Here is an 18,687-nt window from a genome sequence, read left to right as displayed (position 1 = left end):
GTCACTCGTGCATGGTATAGTAATAGAAATTGACAGGCTTTATTCACAACAATAATGTTTTTAATAATTAATAATTTACCAAAATGATCACAGAAAAGTAATTCAGCCGGAAAACTTGACACATAATGTTTGTGTATTAAATCGATTATTTGGTTTATAAACTACATCCGATAAAACTAAGGATGATGTTTATCTACAATCATTAACAGAGATAAACAAACGTTGTTAAAATTAATCACCACAACCACTACTTTCGCAATCGTAGATCTTCACTGTGGGAGTGTGTGGCTCTTGGATTTAGGCACAGAACTAATTCGCGCGTTCTGCTTGCAATTTGATTCGCCCCCGATGAACTGCCACGCCTACTAAAGAAGGATAGGTAGGCGTTTCCAGCCTCTTTATTTTCAAAATCAATCACAATCAAGTTTTTATGGGTGCTAGTTTGCCTGCCTAGGTTGAGGATTAGGTGAGGCTCTTTCGGTAATCTTAATTGTTAAATTATCTCATAATATGCAACTAAATGTCATAAGGTATTTTCTTTGCTTTTAAGAAACTGATTTATCTATATATGTGTAGATACAAAAAAGTTTTATAATAATTTTAATCCGATCATTTTCTTCACTTATAGGTTCCCGAACTTTGCAGAAAATTATAGTCATGTATGAATACGAAGACGATGAATTTGAGGGTGCTAGGGCCACTGCAGCTGCCCCGAAAATGCAGCCTGGTGCCACAAGATCACTGACTTCCAAGTTTCGAGAGTTTCGGAGTGAGAAAATGGACAGCTACAATACAGACATCAACAAACTAGTCATTAGGCTTGAAAAATTGATGAGTGGGATCTCCACTGATGCTGTTAAGGTGCGTCAAATTATGATTAATCAATTTATCACTCATGCTATCCATGGCATACAATTTAATTTGTTTGTAATATAATTATTTTTGATAAAAAAAAAATAAAAAAAAATTCGTGATTTTAGAGAAAAGCTCATGAGCAAGCAGTCGTGTCTTGGCTGGATGACTCGCTAGTAAACTTATGTCCAAGTTGCGGCTGCTCTTTCAACATCACCCGACGGAAGCACCACTGTCGCCTGTGCGGTGCAATCACCTGTAACTCATGCTCACATTCCTTGTCAATCGCAGATGCCCTCAAGCTTTCCAGCAAGAAACCTTCTGAGGAAATACTTCAAATGAACCTTCCAGACTTCAGGGTGTGCGCCCCCTGCTCTGAGAGGCTGGAACACCGAAGACAGAAGGTGGAGGGAAAGACTGCCAGACCAATCATTTGCCAATTTTATGATAAGCTGCAGGTAAGAAATAACAACTATTTAAATATGAAGGGATGAAAAATATGCACCAGCTCACAATCAGCGCTCCTAGCGTTTTTATTTATTAACCTCTGCTCAGCACTTCCCGTGGGTTATGTGCACATGGGGTCCCAACAACATGGGGCCCAAGTGACCGCAGAGGAGCTTGGGCCCCATGTGGCCTTCTTTACGCCTCTTCGAACTGAGGTCTTTAATTGAAACGAAATGAATTTATGAATTTTGCTTTGAAGGGATAGGTGTGAGGCCTGTAGGCCAGAAACAGTTAGCTTCACACCTTCACAGTGCGCCAAGGGATTTTTTTTTTAAAAATGTCTTTAATTGCCCCCATCCTTTTATTATGATCAGTGCAGGGAATCTTAAAGATTTAATTTTCTTAAATATAATAAATTTTCAGCAATTACAATTAGATGCGGACGCTCTGTTGAAAGACTACTTGAAAATGCGTTCCTCGTTGTGCTCTGGCGAGTCAATTTACGACCTGCGAGAGGCAAAAACGACTCGACTCTACCTGGTGCAACTAGCCGAGAAAATAGAGCAAACCAGCAAATCTATTCTAATCCTGGGCACCAAGTCGAACGAGGAAAGTGCCCCAAGGGGCCGCTCTCTTCGACTGCAGCAGTCGATCCGTATGTCCGCCTCCAACTTCATCCGCGACAAACTGATGTGCCTGCCATCCCTGCCGACCGAGATGGAGTTGCAGACGATGCGGCAGCGACTGCAAAGTGGAATATCCAGCAGACTGAATCAAGCCGGTGGTTCCAAGTCGGCCAGGGTGATGCAGGGCGCTGGTTGGGGCACCTACACCACCAGCAGTGCGGTTGTTGAGACGGACGACCCGATTCTTCAGCAAATCAACTTGGTCAGAGGCTACATCGAACAGGCCATGGAGGCAGGCAGAATGGATGAGGTTTGCTCACTGCGAGAAAACCTCAAACTGCTCGAATCTGCTTATGAGCAACAGCAGAATCATTCCGTCTAATAGCCGCAAATTGTGATATCTATGATTTAGCACCATGATTAAATTTTAATTTATGCTATGTCTGTAATGTGATAATAAATCATACATGAACGCTGAAAGCCTGAAGATTAATTTGGTCGATTTCTTAATTTAATGCCACTGTCCCATATGTTACGCTGTAAAATTAAACTACGTTTTGGACTAGTAGTTTATCTATTCTTTTTTGCACTTTTTTGTACAGTAAATATCAAATAAATAGTGGCTAGAATCAAAGTGAAAGCTGTCACGACCATCACGACTCCTCCGTGGTCTGAATTTCCCACTGGAACGTTCAAGCTGACCTCCAACTCATTCTGAAATCAAACCACAACTTATTGCTTGACATTGAGAGGTAACATACCGATTTATAGTTTTGCTATGAAGCCAAAAATTATTAACAGTGTTCTTCTTAGAATGATTACTATTCATATTGAATTGTTGAAGTAAATCTTTAATTTACCATTTGAGTTTGAAAATATTTGGTTTCCTGTTCATTATTCTCACTTATACTTGCCACGACATCAATAAAATCAAGGTAATCTACTTAAATTACACATAATATATCAAAAATATATATGATAATGATTTAAAAACAAAAACGTTGAACAAATGGAAAAAATCTCTAGTAGGGGGAAAGTTTATGTTTGACTGTACAGACGGGAAATAAAATTTTAAAAATCCTTGCACAAACCGGAACTGTGTTTAGGCATAATTCATAAATATCCTAACTTTGAAAAAAAAAAAAATAGAAAATTTACACCTCAAATTGCTTTAACATCGTTTTTAGCAATCATTCATATTAATTGGTTGGTTCAGACTTCATTCTTCAACGGGTAAAATATTGGAACATCAACTTCAATTTAACAAAAATTTATTCAAATTAGTTACCGACGAGTACGGGAGGTGCGTCCAGTCACACAACTCGTGGCTGCAATAGACACACGGTGCTGGCCCCTCAGACCACCCTGGACAGTTCTGCACCACTTCGCCGGGTAGGTACGGACAGGAAGCCAAAAGCGACGGCTGGACTAGCACGACTTCTTTGTCCTTCGGGCCAGCTTCGTGGTACCGAAGATGGAAAGGTAAGGTGATCCGCACCTCTGCAACAAAGGTTTGTTGAGCTCTATGAGGTCAAATTCAATGTGATTGTCACCTGTTTGGCCTGAAGTAATGGGCATGCTGTAGCTGTAGACGCGGAATGGTTTGCTTTTTGGTTCAAATGCCTCAACGTCAATGTGCTGCAGGACGCAATTGACCCCGTTCTTCCTGTCTCTGGCCAGCTCATCAGGATCGACAAAGGCTCCTGATGGGAATTTCTCTTCCAATAAAATAATGCATCCCGTCAGATTCCAGGGAATGTGAATACTCGTTTGCAGAGATCTGAGAAATGTGTCACTGTAGCGATTCAAAACATTCATTTGAGATTTAACCTGTGGAATCCATTCTGCGAGACCCATCTGTGAACTGTCGCTGTTTTGTGACAAAAATTTCTTTTAGCAAGTATCAAAGGAAAGAGCAAGGACAGTGTAACCCAGGTGAATGCCGATTTGTTCATTTGTTTCCTAAAACATAACGATAAAATCAAGTGTAAGTGTATTCAATTTTATAACATTGCAAAAATTAAAAGCTGGTTGCACCGAGATAAACTACTGAACTTCAAATTTAAAACATCGTTGGGTTTATTAAATGACTTATAATATTTAATATTTGAATGTACAAAGTTAGTAGGATCGATGACCCCATAACATCAATTCACTGTTTCAATTGGTTGAGCAGTTGATTCTGAAGGCAGTCAAATATTGTTGGCTTGTTTTTCAAGCTGCTGGCACTCAAATGTTCAAACTCAGAAGGGTGCAACTGAGCATTAGATCCCAGGGAAGACGTAGATAAAGCGATGAACCCTTCAATCTGTGCTATTTGTTGAGTCATGTAGTCGATTTGATGCTCGAGGACAGCCTGTTTGGCGGCAACCACTGTCAAGGCGTCAGGAAGAGTGTACTCGACAAAAAGGTCCAAGCCCAAGCTTACGACAATCGTTTCTGGCTTTTTCACAACTGAGTCAACGTAAAAGTCGCAGCCCAAGTTGACTGAAGTCTGCAGCCCATTTTCCTGCACGTCTCTGTTTTCAAGCATGATCTTGACAGTGTTTGCCAGCTCGTTGTAGTCAAGCAACTCTTGCTTCATCTTCTCCCTTCGCTCATACGCAATTTTGAGATCTTCTTTTTGGGTCGTCAGCATGTTGGAGAAAATCCTCATCCTGGTGGTTTCCAATTCTTGCTCCATCTGCAAGAATAATAGTGTCAGTTAAAAAATATTGTGTGGTGTAATTTATTTACTTTTCTCCCTTATTCCTGTTTCCCTCCTTCAGCGTTGATAAAGGTTTAAACGGTATAATAAATGTATTGTATACATTATTTTTTTAAGAACTCTAAAAATTTTTATGCAAAAAATAACAAAAGAAAAGTTAATAATATAATAACGTTTTGACGGTTGTTGTCTGAGACAGGTTTGTCACCTAATCCTTTCATTTGTCACCTCAATTTTCAATTTTAAGCTGGAACATACACATATCATATTTATAAAAGTGAGGCGACACATTGATTGACAAGCCTATCTCAAACCCACCCGTTGACGATTTTGGGCTTTGGCCAATTTACCAAATTTTATCGCGGCTAAAATAAGTACCATTTTCGTACACTTATCGCTCACTTGCATACACTCCTCGTTTTTTATAAGAATAACACACATAATTATAATGTTATTCTTATGGAAATAGTGTACCAAGAAGCAGTGTAAGTAGTGGTGGTGCAAAGATTGTACATTTAGTTATGTACAATACATAATAGCCGGAGTCTTTCTACATACTCTCGGATTTTTCTTTAAGTCAATACAGTTGCAAAACCCACTTCACCGAAGCAAAAATTGGCAAAGTAACATTATTATAACTATTTTAACACGCGTACTTACTCTACGATACGTTTTCTCCTCGAATTAATTCAGAGGTCTTCTATTTACTATTTTAGCAGATAAAACAATACCAGATTACGATTTTCAAGTAACGGGAGGTCTTATTTAGCTGTGGTATGAAATTATGTTAAAATTTTTCAAGTGAATACCACGAAAATGAATTTAAAATGCACAATAACAACCTCCTTGCTAAACCCACTCAAATCTGCCTCGAACCACAAACACAACACAGATTACAGAACATCCCGATCCACGCCCACTATGAGAATGTATGGGATTGGAGGTTAGATCTTCATTGATTTCTAATGTAGCCAATGAAAAATCGTATTCGGAGGGAGGCATTGGATATTGGATTGGAGGAAAGGGAAAGGCACCAAGCGCGCGAATGATAAGTAGTGCTTCAACAAAGAAAGTGGTGGCATTATCGGAGTAAAAATAATAATAGATGGATAATATAATAATATATTTTGATATTATTTAATAACAGAGTATCCTGATTTATCAATAAATTCCACAGGTGCTTTTGCTTTCATTGAAAGTGCGCGTCCTTCTTGGTCCTCGGACAGGGATAAAAAGATGAGGAAAAAAGCTGGTGGCATGTGGCATAGGGTTGAATTTGAACAGTGCGGCAACAACCTGATCCTATCAGACCCGCATCAAATTCCGCAGCTAGAATTTCAAGAACTAAATTGTAGGACAGGGTTCACCGCATTGGCTAAAAGAGGGATGTCCAAAAGCAAGGAAACAGCGAAACACTAATCAGAAGGAAAGAATAAGATTGTTAATTAAACAAAAGGTATGTATCAGAATTATTTGCAAAAATTCAGTAGAGCCCTAACAGAAAAACTTTACGTAGGTTGCTATATTTATTTCTACTCTGTTCAGTGAGAAGGAGGAATTGGATGCAGAGGGGGATGGTATATATTAATTATTTGATATAGGATCAAGTGTTAAGTTTTATACGTGGTCTCAACTAAAATATTTTAAATTTAGTGTAAAATAATTTTTGTTCTAATGGACCTTTATAAAATGTATATACTTCTTAAATTTAGAGGTCTCAACCGCGAGATTTAAGGCGGCGGCTGGCAGGACTGGCTTAGCCGAATTTTTTCCGGCGCCGGCTGGCCAATTTCACCGGTAGCTGGCGTGGCTGACAATATTTTAAACGTGAAGTTTGAAGTCTTAAAACTGCCTGAAGGGCCTACATTTTCTGTTCTCCTGCACTTTTTAATCGTTTGCCCTTATTCACCGGCGGCTGGTGGCTGTCCGCGTAACCCAAAATTAGCAGGCTGGCGCTGCGCAGCGCTACTGGCTGATAAATCTACTTTAAATTAAAAATGCAAAAGATAAAATTCTATCTCATTTTCCTTTTATTTTATTTTACCTAGTGTTCTCAATCATAAATTAATCAAAATATGTAGCACAGTCACCCTGATTTATTTGTGTTTCACGCGCATTCAGTTAGGTCATTAAATCATGAGCACTTTGCTGTCTTTTCTACTTACTTCGATCCCTATTACTTCAGGGATTGCAGACTGCAGAGCTTGGCGCATTTTATGAATCAAATCACTGTTGGTTCGACTCGCAGCCGGCTGAGGGAGTTTGCGTGCTTTTAGCGTGTCAGGTAGCGAGGGGCGCTCGAGAGAAAGCAGGGCGCATGCCCACTCTCCACATATTTCATTTTTACGACTGCTCACTGTGGCTGGCTGGCTGGTTGGCTCCGCTCCCTCTCCATCGGCCGCTTGTGTTGTTGTCGTCCAAAATATGCGGGGCTAGTTCGGACGCAACCTCTCGCCTGACTGCTCCTTGAGGCTGGACTGTCCAATATGCGCTCCTCGCCTTTGTTTCTGTGAAGAAATCGTCCTGAGCGGAGTCCAAAATGCGTCCGCTTGAGTCCTTGCTTCGGCCTAGCTTGCTGCTCCTCGCAGTGTTGTCAGCCACTTACTGCTCGTCCACTTCTGCAGGTGAGTCCGTTCAGTTTGTACACAATCTCGCTGTCCGATGTCACTTTTCTTGTTGCTCAAATTGATCGAACTGCAGCAGCGTACGATTGATTTTGTTGGTAAACATCAGCGGCTGTCTCGCAAGACGCACACCTGCTGTGTTTATTATGAATCGCGGTGCTTTGTGTGCATTATTACGGTCTGCACGCCCAAAGGTATTCATTTTACAGTTGCTACAATTGAGTACATTTTTTAACTTCAAATATATCTCTAACGAGGAGCAAGAAATTGAATTTGGAAAGATTTTCATTCAGAAAAAGAACATCATAGAGAGTTGGAATAGGTATGGCATCTACTGCTATCGCCAGAAATATTTAAATTAATTTAAAAAAAACTGTCCTGAGTTCTACCGAACAGGCCAGTCGAAGAATGTTTCATTGTAACAAAGAAAATCAGACTTTGTATTTCCTCGTTACCAAAAAGCGTCAATTTATTTCTCTAACCAGTTTCGGCGTAACTACTGAAGTCGGACAAATAAATTGATGCCTCTTTGGAATCGAAGAAATACAAGCAATGTCCGTTTTTCATTGTTACATTATCTTCAGTTTTTTTAAAATTTTCCAAATTATTCGTGATCTTGTATAATAGATTTAAATCAAATTTATTGAAAATCCTGATAGTATTAACTATCCGACACTCTTTTATCGTCTGAACCAAAATAACAAGCAGCAAAGTTATCTCTTCGTCGTGGTTATCTTCTATATAATTTTTTCTTTACTCAGCGTTAATCTTACAATAATAATTACTGCACATAACGTACTATCGTTCTTTTAAGATCTTGGATTGATATTTTGAGTGAACCTAACTTCCAAAGAAATGAATGGGATCTTTTTCAAGTTTTTCGCATCTAATTATATCATTTGAATTATTTTTTATTCGGCTTTTTGTCACTGATTTTGTTGACATAAAGAAATTCTATTACATCCCTGTTAGAAATTAATTTTTAATGTAAGATTTAAGTGATCGCCATCCAACTTGGAAATCTCAAACCTAGTTTAGTCTCGGCGAAACAATCAAAATTCATCTGTCGTGATCGCTATTCACGCATGCAGCTTAACGCAATTTGTAAACCATCAGCATTTCATTACAAGCCCTGTTGAGCACACAAATAATGTCACACGGCGCATAACAAATTCACACCGCACACACACAGCACTCGCTCGCAGCGTGAGCACATTAGGGCGAATTCGAGCAATAATATCACCGCAGTGGCTGCATGCATTTTATATAATCTTCGCTTGGCGAGATCATAATTGCAACACGAGTGGATAATGGGTTGCGCCAATTTGTTATTGCCTGTTGTGGTACACAAAACACGGCACTTATACGGCGTCGCGCCTCTTCTTTCACCGGCCACACATGCTGCAGTATCAAAGGGGTCGGGTTGCATTTTTAATTAGGAATACACTTCATTGTGCAAAGAGAGGCGTCAGTCTGGCTATCAAGCAGCCTGTTATTTTGCTTTTTTGCTCCCTGGAGTTTTGTTACCGGATTTTAACCAACAATAAATAGGCAAACTTTTCACGCTTCATTCCAACTCTTTGAGCGGCGAAAATTAGCCCCAATATACACCCACTCGATGGACGGCAAAGAGACGGTGCTGGAAAAGGCATTTAGAGCGGCAGCCGGGTGCTAAAAAGTGTGCTCTCGTGATTTTTGTGGGTTGAATGACACAAGGGAGGTGATTATTTTTCCAGCGCGTTTGTTTTTTCAGCAGGCAACGCAAACGCACTCGTGTTTCATTTCGGACGCCCGACCTGATGAAAAAACTAATGGCTGCGTACTTTAATTTAATTTCCTTTATTTGCATTACACAGCGGTACAAAAATCGAAGCTTCTCCATTTCTGTCCGCGCATTTACAAATGAGTCTTAAACAACAAAATAATTAATAACAATAAAGAAGAAACATAGTGTTAACATTTCGTTATGTTTGTGTAACAAGCGAGTGTGTGTGTTTTGCTACATTTGATGCTCTGAAATTGAGATATTCATCATAAGTATAAAATTTGTTAGCATAAACAAAATTCTTTAACTGCTTTTCGTATTCGTCTAACTGCTGCTCGCCCCGAATCTGCTCAGGAAGTTTATTATACAAATTTAGCATGTAAATTTTTGGATTTCGAGAAGCCGCCGCTGACACCTGGGAGGGCACAAAATAATTATCTCTGGAGCGAGTGTTGTATCCGTGCACCTCCCTAACTAGCTGAAAATAGTGATGATGACGACGCACAAATTTGCAACATTGCAATAGAAATATGGAAAAGACAGGCAACAAATCAAACTTCTCGAACCATGGTTTCGCTGACTCAAGCGGCACAGGAGAGCGCCAATAACGAACTCCAGCCATCGCCCGAATGAGACGCTTCTGCGCAACAAACACTTCCTGACGTACTTTGGGGCATGAACCCCAAAAAATCACAGCATACTGGAGATGGGAGTACGCGAAAGCATAGTACACATTAAGCACTTGTTTGAAATCAACAATTTTTAAAAGCGAAGTCACCATAAACGTCGCTGAGTGCAGCTTTTCAACGACGTACTCTCCATGACGCTTCCAGGAAAAATCCGCTGTGAAACGGAGACCTAGAATTTTAACCTCTGCCGCCAACGAAACCTGGAAACCGTTCAAACTCAACTCCTTCAGATTATCTGCTACAAGTCGGGAACCTGGCTTTCTGAATGAAATTACCACTGTCTTGTCGACGTTCATCCTTAAGAAATTTTCAGCACAGTAGTCCCGCATCGTTTCCACTGCAACGCCTGCCTTCGGCACCAACTCCTGCGGACGCGAGTCACAGATCAACAAGCTCGCATCATCCGCGTAGCTCACAAGAAAATCTGCCGTTACACGAACTGCCAAATCAAAAATACTCGTGAGATGAATAGGGAACGAGGGTATACACGTGAAATCAGGACAACAGACTGTTTTTAATTAAAATCGCGTGTGAGATTGGATGTTTTGGACTCACTACTTATTAATTTATTGGATTTTGAAAGCCTGCTTTGCTTTAACTTCAAAACTTAATGGATGTAACCAGAAATTTATTTCGTAAGCGTCAAACGTATGTCCAACAAATATAAACTTCAACCTTCAACACTATGTAAGTCTTTTTTAAAACAAGAGCGTTGCGTTGAAAAAATGTCATTTCTATACCCATTTGACTGGGTTTATGGCCAAAACAAAGAGCTCTTACAGTACGAGGCACTGGGCAATAAAAAAATGACTTAACTATTACCAACATGAAGCCGAATACTACGTGGCCAATAAAAACAGTGAGTGCGATAAAAAAAAGTCAGACAAAATACCAGCGTAGGATAACTTTGTTACGGAGAGCTTTGCGCCGCACAGCATCGGGGCTAATTTCGATGCAGGGAGGGCATCAAACACCTGAACCGCACACAAACAACATCCCCATTTTCCATTCCGTCGGTCCAATCAGATGCGGTGCGCATGTAAATCACCGTCCAAATTAAATTTCCCAGGCAGCAAGCCGGAAAACAAAAACAGGCAAACGTGTTGGAGGTATCACTTTGACACAAAAAATATTGACGCCGGTCGCAATGCGAGGGAGAGTGAGCGATCGGGCCTAACCCTGCATCCTCTGTACCCGCGCACACACTCACTCTGATTCACAAAAACATTCAGCCGCATTTGGGGCGAAACAAAAGCAGCCGGTTGGATTGGATTAAGTGGCGTGTCCGTTTCGGGGTGGTCCCGGCAGTGACCATTATTTTATTGGACTCCCTCGGGAGAGGAGCAACAACGTTTTGGCCTGCAAGCCATACTGACCGGCAGGCAAGCACCCGCACGCCGGGAGACCGACTTTTGCCCCGTGATGGTCGCAAGTGACGACAACTGTTTGTGTCCCAGAAGCGGTGATATGTTTTCATAACAACATAACGTGCCCGGGGGGGGGGGGGGGGGATTTCTTCCATGGGCGCTGGCACTTGAAGTGACGGGAGTGCAGTCCCAGTGCCGCTTGCCACCATGAGTCATGATGGCGCCCTCATCGATCCGCTGGAGCATCATCTCGCGCGCGCGGTGCGTGTTTTTTCGCTCTCTCTCTCTCTCTCTCGCCCACGGGAGTTTGCCGAAAATATTCGAATTTGGAAAATATGTGTGCCTCGTACGTGCCTCTCTCTTTCTCTCTATTCCGCTTTTCCCTTGCTGTTGCTCCGCGACCGGACTCGTTTTTCAAAAGTTGGCCGGTGTGTTTTGCAGAAAGTTAGGCTCGAATAATGGATCAAGTTGGGAGATCGTGCCTTTTCCAGCCCGTTCTGCACGTATTCGGCTCAGAGGGAAAGTTTCCGAATCCAGTTTTTGCGTGCGACTCGGAGTTGTTTTGGTGTCTTCTGCTGGATAAAAGAGCTCTCCAGAGACAAGACCAAAAGTGATGATTCCGCGGCAGCTTTCAATTTGGCGACCAAGTTTGCCAATCCCAACTTCGAACTTCTGTGCTGTTCTTTGACGAGCACTTGAGAAGAACAAAAGGAATGGGCGATCCAGTTTTCTAAATGCAGTTTGAGGACGGAAATTGAATAACCATAGAACGCACCCTTCTCGACAAGGGGAGGAGAATGGAGTGCAAAATCCACAAATGTTACACCGTATTTCTGTACTCGAGGGATCTTTCTTTTGTGCATGAAGCTCTGTCCTGGACATTTTACAAAGTGTTCTGCTGAAAACGACAGCGTCCTTGGTCCGTCTCACTTAAAAGTTTCATCACCGCGACTTGTTAGCACTTTTTCAATCCAACTTTGCGATTCTTCAAATTAAGACTGTCGTTCGCCACATCTGTTACTAATGAACACGAGAATAGACCTTTTAGAAAGTCGTTTCAAAGTGCTTACCGACTTCAAAAGAATTTTTATCAGCGCTGTCCGAACTATTTTCGCCTTGTGTCAGCGGCACAACCCCCTTTTCACGCACGTGGGCCCCTTTTCTGTCGGCCATCGGGTTGCATTAAGCGTTTCCAACTCTGCGGGAAATCCGTGCGAATTACTTGGGAAAAAAATCGCGTGCCGCTTGTTTGGCGCAAAACGGCAGCCGGTCGTTTGCATTCTGCGCGGATTAGCGCGTCGGCAGTAAGGGCGGGTCGGCCGCGCTGATGCGCTGAGCATAAAGGGAAACAACAAAGGAGCGGAAGCCCATAGGAAGAAGGGCAAACAGCCAGCCAGGGTGCACACGGCAATCCCGCGAAATAAGCCCGCTCGCTTGCTCGCTGCACTGGCAAGCGAACGAAATTGCGACGCTGCATGTTTGCGAGAAGTATAAAAAGCACTGGGCAGACGGAATCTTCCTCTCCAGCCATGCGAAAAGAGTTTTGTGCACTGTTTCAGCCTTTTTTTGTATATCGGCGAGGGCGAACCCTCTGCAAAGTACGGGCTCGAAATCGTGTGCACTGCAGCTTTTGTTCCGGAGCACTTTGGAGATTAGGACGGAGGATCTTGAAAATTACTTCGCCCGCCACATAGGGATGTAAATCTCTTCGGCAGCCCAACCCAACATGGCCTGCTTGATGTTCATGCGGGTGGATTTTATTACATTCTGCTTGCAAAATTAAGCTAACGAAATGAAAAATAAAGTAAATTGATATTGGAAAAGTTCGCTAACAATCTCTGGAAAAACTAACTTTTTCGTGTATGTACTCTCCAACTCTTTTTCAAATTAATTTCCATTATTTCTCCACTAGAATCAATTCCCTGCTTGCATGAGAGGTTCTAGTCCAGTTAGTTAACACCAATTTAAAAATGTATTTTTCTCGCAGTTTACGAGGCCACTCAGCTCGAGAATAGATTTAGCTGTCACGTCAAATTAGTCTACCGATCGAGTTTCTCCAGCATCTTTTGCCCCCCGATTGCACTTTAATTCTTAGCGTCGCCATAAAAACGACAGCCGCACCACAGCGCTGTCGCTGCACAAAACTTTTTGTCCGCGGCCCACGCTCAGGCCGTCCCGTCGCGGGGTTGTAAATAAGCGCCGGCTTTTTTGGCGCTTCGCCAGGCAATACATTGGTGCAGCCGCAGCCTCGTCGTTCGTTTATGGGGAATGCGTCTCTGGCTGCTCAAATTCGTATTACCGCCATTACCGTCAGCGACGAGAGAAGGAGCAGCGGCGGTGGCAGCGCATTTTCTACCGTGCATCCATAAATTATAAGAAATATCGTCGGTCGGAAAGTAAAGGGTTCACTCTCTGGCCCCTTTTTAATGGGCGCTCGGTTATTTTCGCGGCTTTGATGTCGCTATTCGTGCGCGTCGAAATTGAACATAAATTTTAAATTTTTAATTTCGCCCCAGAGTGCTGCCGGTTGTCTCTGTAATGGCTTTCGCATTTACATATAGTGGTGGCTCTGTTGGTATATTTTAGCACAAGACGACGGTGAGGTAATTTTTGGGGTAAATTATTGCGCGAAAATCAAGCTCAGAACCTACGCTAAATGTGTGTTGTGTATTGATCCTTTGCCCAAGTTAATTTTTTGCTTTTTTTGAAGCGGTTAATGAAAAACTAGCCTTCTTTTTTGTTACGAGCCAGGCTAATTGGTTGCTGAGTGGAAATATTGCCCCAACTGGCCATTATCAATCCCTTTTTTTTTTACCAAAGTGAGTTTTCAATGCAATTTGTATTACAACACACATGTGAACGTCCTGCTGATTTTTCGAAACAGAATTGAATAATCATATATTTTAGGCTGAAATTCAGCCTTCACATTTTGTCTGCAACCACTTGATCTATAGAGGGCTCGAATTTCAACACCTCCACCTGATTGTATTTTCTGATTGTGAGTCACAACTAAGCGCCGCACATTCCGAACAGTAATCCCAAACCCCTCGAAACCAACGATTGAGAAAGACAGGAGGCAATCGGCTTCAAAATGCTCTCTCTCTCTCTCTCTCTCCGTCGAATGCGATGGTGTGCGCTGCTGTGTTCCTCCTCACTTGCACGAAAGCCTTTGCAAATATTTAGCTTTATTGCGGTCTGGCCGGTGGACACGACGCACGTGTGATCTCCTCGAGTGGCCTTTTCGCATACACAAACACACAGCAGCTAGAGCCGTGCACTCTCGTACATGCTATACGTATATATATACGAACAATGTGTGTGCGGCGTTTGTGCGCGTTGTTTCGCAGCCCGCATGATTTACACAGGCACCAGGCCGCCGGGATTTGCCTCTGTGCTCTGTGAAGTGGCAAACTGTTTCACTGCTCCTCCGCACCTACGCTGCTCCTCGACTCGATTATGGAAATTATGAAGTGGCTCTGCTGCTGTTGCGTCCGTCGCTTTTGATCTCCGGCCAGCCTCTCTTGTCCAGATAAATTACGTCTGCACGTTCAGAGCCACGCGCCGCTCTCTTTCACTCGGCGCCCGGTGACATCAAAATTGGAAATGAAATTTTAACACAATTAGTTCGCCCCGCCTTTCTCCTGCAATTCCGGTCTCTAATCCCCTTTCGACCCTCGGTGTAACGAGGTTTTTTCGTTATATATTACCTGCTTGTTTTGCTCGTGCGAGGCCGCGCGAAAAACGAGCCAGGCGCCGCGAGGATTACATTATAGCGTAATTTGAATTTCCCTGGTGCTGTTGCCGCTGCTTCCTTCGCCGACGTCGTCGTCGCTGTTGTTGTTTGCCAGCGAGAAATATAAAATGCGAAAGGTTCGTTGCGCGCGAGAGAGAAAGAGGAAAGAGCCTGGGTTATTATAACAAAATGGCAAACCGGAGTAATAGAGCCTCGTTTCCTGAATAATAATGGCAAAGTGCTCGGGAAAATTGATATGTCAGTGCACTTCGAGCGTTCCTTCTGTTCCGCCGGTTTTCGAGAATGTATTTACAGCACAGGGAGGAAAATAATAATGCTCGAAGCAATTTGAACAAATTGCTTGGCGCGAGAATAGAAAAAAACGATCGGCGCGGGGACCAGAGCGCGAGCGCGACAAATATGCATGGAATACATGAAAATTTTATACAAGTATCCTGTTTGAGGAAAGGCTTGCGAAGGCGCTTTCACTACGTATGCAAATAGATTTTGCCGTCGAGACTTTGCAAAATTGACTCAAGATTGGACGAACGGGTGGAGAGACGTCGGCAAGCATATTTGCCTGATACGTGCATGGCGGTGTTGCGTAATGAAATTTTTGCGAGCGTGCTCGGGGTAGAAGCAATAACATGTTCCCATATCTCTTCAAACACATTTATATTTTGATGCTTCAAGCCTTTGTTTACTGTGAAAATATAAACCCGTTTTGCTAACAGCCTAGAGGCTTAGCGATAAATATGATGATGCTCAACAAATTTATTGGAGTTCTCCTACTAAATATACGAGGTTTAATTTTCAAATAAGAACTGGCACTGAATATAAGCTGGTGATGCTTTACATGCCTATCGACAAAATCGCTCGAAAACAACATTATATCGTGGATGCGTCAATGGGAAAAACGCTGCACTAACGATAGACAAAATAAATATTAATACGAGAGAGGACACATGTTTGCACATCATTCATTTTTGCCTTCCGCTTTCAGGTAAAACACATCAAAAGGGTTTGCACTTCAAAGGCGCGCCTGTAATCCGTCTCTTTCTGCCATACACGTGCGAACATTAATCACGGCGCCTAGCTTTTGCGAGAGTTTAATCTGCAGGCTAAACGGTGCCGGCTCGTTCTGACGCCGGTGCCGCGTCAACGGATTTCAATAGAATCGAATAATCCAGTTTCACGGCATTATTAATAAAATGAGCCCGCCGGTCGCTGATAATTGATTACGGTCTGTGAGAGGCTGGCTCACTCTCTGCTGCATCAGTCAGCACAGCTCGTTGTTTGCAGCCCGACGCCAAAAGCAACGGAGGATGCAACTTTTTTGCTCTGCCGCGCTGAAATGCTAACGCTGCTGACTCGCAAAGCAGGAACGCTCTCGCGATTACCGTTCTCTCGTCGGTGCAAATAAATGCAAACAACGAGAATAAATACTCAATGTCGCCAGTCGCCACGTGCACACTAGTGGCGATTTTGTTTGTTCACCCAACACTGGGTATAGTCCCACTGAACATGCCAATTAACCATTCAATGTGTTTTGAAATGGAAAAATTCTTGCCACAATGCACTCGATTCCAAATATTAGGCTCGATCGATTTTGTGTCATCGTCTCTTGTCTTTGTAATTTGTGCTTAGTGAAACGTTTCCAAAGCGTTTAATTCTTTCAAGTCCAGCAAACACTAGTTAGATTGGTTGCTAGTTAGATTTAAAGCGATTGAAGCGAATGTAAAATATTGGAGATATTTTAGTTCAGTTCGTTATCAAATTTGATTTTTAAAATGGTTCACTGCGTAGTCTATGACTAAAAATGTTTGGCATTTCACATTATTTCATACTGTGCTTCTATAGCATAGCCTATCGATTCGATTTTTAACATTATTTTTTTTATTAAAATTACTTTAAATAGTTTTGATACTAAATTAAAAATATTTGCTTATCTTTAAATGTTTATTCTCACTCATATACATAAAAAATACATCGAATAAGACAAGTCAGAAAATAATACAGTTCTTTAACTTCATAGAGTTGAGTTAATTGATTAAAATGTCTTATTGAAATTAAAAGGCTTACGTAAGTTTCCAAGTGAGAGATTATGTTCCAGAATTGAATTACGCTCTCACGTTTTAATTATGGAGGCTGAAAATGTCTTCCCCGTACTGTTGTGCACAACTCCACCACCAAACGACTGGCTTCCATTATCTTACCCTACGCGAGCACTGCAGCTGCATTTTGATTCACAGGCACAAACAACTGCTGCCTCTTGTGGCACCACTTTACCCGCTCCCTGAAGCTGTCACGCGTCGGTTTGGAACAAAAAATGATTTCCTCCCGAGCGTTATTCCAAAACCTCTAAATTTAGATCTGCACTGTTGGGGTGTAACCGGAGCGGGCTAAATTTCCAGGTCGCACGTTGACAGATGGCCTCGTTTTAATTGTTTCCCCGGCCAGGCGGACGGCTCTTTATTTACGTTCTCCCTTTCGCGCGGGATGGACACGCAGGCCGGTTAATGTTTATCGCCAGCATGCACAGCCACAATGGAATGGAAAATGTCGCCGGGCAAAAATTGACTCCATAAATTAATTACTCAGCGAGCACGGCTAGGGGCCTGCGATCTAGCCAAGTGTGTGTGTGTGTGTGTGTGTGTGTGTGTGTGTGTGTGTGTGTCTCTGCGTGCTGCTGCTGGCTTTCACAATTTCCTAAGTAAGTTTGCACAGCAGTCACCTGAGGGTTGCTTTTGCGTGCGCCAGCACCACCCACCCCCGTCGGCAGATACCCTCTCTGTCTGCTTTGAAGCTGGCTGGTATGTCGGGCAGGGGGAGGAAAATGAAATAAGCCGTGACAGCCAGCACGGCGCGCCGCCGATTTTCACTCTCGTGTGCGAGTGCACGCGTTTCCGCCTGCTGCAGCTCGAATCAAAATATGTGTGTTTCATCGACGTGCTGAGTGGTGCGAATTCGCAACCCCATTTCTCGCGCGTGCACATTCGATTTGGAAAGCGCTTTTCGCGTGGCGGCAACCGATGAAAAGGGTCTCTCTCGGCGGGAGTGAGTGTTACGCACAAAAAAGCCCACAACCGGCGTGGAAATGGCAGCTTTTGCTTCGATTTTTCTCTCCCTCGTAGAAATAGTTGGATTATTTGAAGGGCTTCCTTTTTTGCTGTTGCTGATGACTTGTAAAACAAATATTCTACAAAAATCGCGCCAGCTGCGAAGCGGTAAAAAAATGGTTTGTTTTGATGGAGTGAAACGAAACGTGGTTTTGTACTCATTTGCGAATAGTTAATATAAATATAATATCATATTTGTTTTTCCATTCTCTCGTGAGTTAATTATAAACTCAGAAACAGTTCTGGCTGCTCAAACGAAACCAATTTCGGCGAACAAAATTTAATTTCAACAGGCACGCATGCTACATTTTCCAGCGTCAAAGCGAATTTTTCGCAGTGCGAAAACTTGGATCAAGGCAAGAAAAGTTGGTTGACTTTGCTGCAAGCTATGAAAATCTATCAAAAACGTAAAATACGGCTCACACGGGCACAAAGAGGGTAATCAAACGGTACGAGATGAGAAAAGTTCACGAGAGTCGGCGCGGAATTAGTTTTGTCAAAATAAATTGGTCTTTAATTAATGCGTCGCGAGTTCCCAAGCCAGCGGATTGAATTGATGAGACAGGAAGCAGCGAATTCTCGAGTCGAGAGGAGCAAGAAAGAGGTATCAAGTTCTCTTCTCCAAGACTTCAAGAGTGTCGCACTCTTGCTCTCTTGTTGCTCTAGCGAGCAGTCAAAGTCAGCCGTTCTTTCTTGTTTATCTCTGGCAGGCACACACACGCGTCATGTGGTTTCATGCCTCTTTCAAATTCAATTGT

At 42.6% G+C, this 18,687-nt stretch overlaps 4 protein-coding genes across 7 annotated transcripts in view; 2 read left to right on the top strand and 2 right to left on the bottom strand.

The window, feature by feature from the left end:
- Positions 1–350: 350 nt before the first annotated feature.
- Positions 351–2,418, top strand: Rbsn-5 (Rabenosyn-5). Of its 2 annotated transcripts, none has more exons than XM_065496756.1 (4): positions 351–466; positions 629–861; positions 981–1,310; positions 1,723–2,418. In XM_065496756.1, the coding sequence occupies exons 2-4, from the start codon at positions 658–660 to the stop codon at positions 2,305–2,307; spliced, it is 1,119 nt and encodes a 372-aa protein (XP_065352828.1). In that variant the 5' UTR covers positions 351–466; positions 629–657; the 3' UTR covers positions 2,308–2,418. The 2 variants fall into 2 exon arrangements, with proteins under 2 accessions (XP_065352828.1, XP_065352829.1); XM_065496757.1 differs by having other exon boundaries at positions 379–466; positions 646–861.
- A 62-nt stretch (positions 2,419–2,480) lies between these two features.
- Positions 2,481–5,512, bottom strand: LOC135947811 (phosphatidylinositol-glycan biosynthesis class X protein-like). The gene is made up of 5 exons (XM_065496758.1): positions 5,293–5,512; positions 3,756–3,887; positions 3,479–3,705; positions 3,214–3,425; positions 2,481–2,639 (listed from the first exon to the last, which is right to left on the bottom strand). Exons 2-5 carry the CDS (start codon positions 3,878–3,880, stop codon positions 2,496–2,498), a joined length of 708 nt encoding a protein of 235 aa, XP_065352830.1. The 5' UTR covers positions 3,881–3,887; positions 5,293–5,512; the 3' UTR covers positions 2,481–2,495.
- LOC135947812 (protein UXT homolog) lies at positions 3,981–5,238 on the bottom strand. The gene is made up of 2 exons (XM_065496759.1): positions 4,662–5,238; positions 3,981–4,608 (listed from the first exon to the last, which is right to left on the bottom strand). The coding sequence occupies exon 2, from the start codon at positions 4,606–4,608 to the stop codon at positions 4,078–4,080; it is 531 nt and encodes a 176-aa protein (XP_065352831.1). The 5' UTR covers positions 4,662–5,238; the 3' UTR covers positions 3,981–4,077.
- Positions 5,513–6,972: 1,460 nt separating the features above from the next.
- Positions 6,973–18,687, top strand: part of fra (frazzled) — a 34,444-nt gene continuing 22,729 nt past the window's right edge. For all 3 annotated transcript variants that reach the window (XM_065476327.1, XM_065476329.1, XM_065476326.1), the window contains exon 1: positions 6,973–7,256. In XM_065476327.1, the coding sequence (XP_065332399.1) occupies positions 7,172–7,256 (85 nt within the window). In that variant the 5' untranslated portion in view covers positions 6,973–7,171. The remainder of the gene's footprint in view (positions 7,257–18,687) is intronic.

This window comes from Cloeon dipterum, chromosome 1 (genome assembly GCF_949628265.1).
Source record: "Cloeon dipterum chromosome 1, ieCloDipt1.1, whole genome shotgun sequence".
Taxonomy (NCBI): Eukaryota; Metazoa; Arthropoda; class Insecta; order Ephemeroptera; family Baetidae; genus Cloeon; species Cloeon dipterum.
This window is presented reverse-complemented; position numbering and strand designations above follow the sequence as displayed.

What these genes read in the sequence shown, in the direction of transcription:
- Rbsn-5 (XM_065496756.1), top strand. Translation starts at nt 658, where the DNA reads ATGTATGAATACGAAGACGATGAATTTGAGGGTGCTAGGGCCACTGCA. An exon ending in TCTCCACTGATGCTGTTAAG is followed by an intron (nt 862 to 980) that starts GTGCGTCAAATT and finishes TCGTGATTTTAG; the next exon opens with AGAAAAGCTCATGAGCAAGC. An exon ending in AATTTTATGATAAGCTGCAG is followed by an intron (nt 1,311 to 1,722) that starts GTAAGAAATAAC and finishes ATAAATTTTCAG; the next exon opens with CAATTACAATTAGATGCGGA.
- LOC135947811 (XM_065496758.1), bottom strand. Translation starts at nt 3,880, where the DNA reads ATGAACAAATCGGCATTCACCTGGGTTACACTGTCCTTGCTCTTTCCT. An exon ending in TCGCAGAATGGATTCCACAG is followed by an intron (nt 3,706 to 3,755) that starts GTTAAATCTCAA and finishes CACATTTCTCAG; the next exon opens with ATCTCTGCAAACGAGTATTC. An exon ending in CATTACTTCAGGCCAAACAG is followed by an intron (nt 3,426 to 3,478) that starts GTGACAATCACA and finishes CCTTTGTTGCAG; the next exon opens with AGGTGCGGATCACCTTACCT.
- LOC135947812 (XM_065496759.1), bottom strand. Translation starts at nt 4,608, where the DNA reads ATGGAGCAAGAATTGGAAACCACCAGGATGAGGATTTTCTCCAACATG.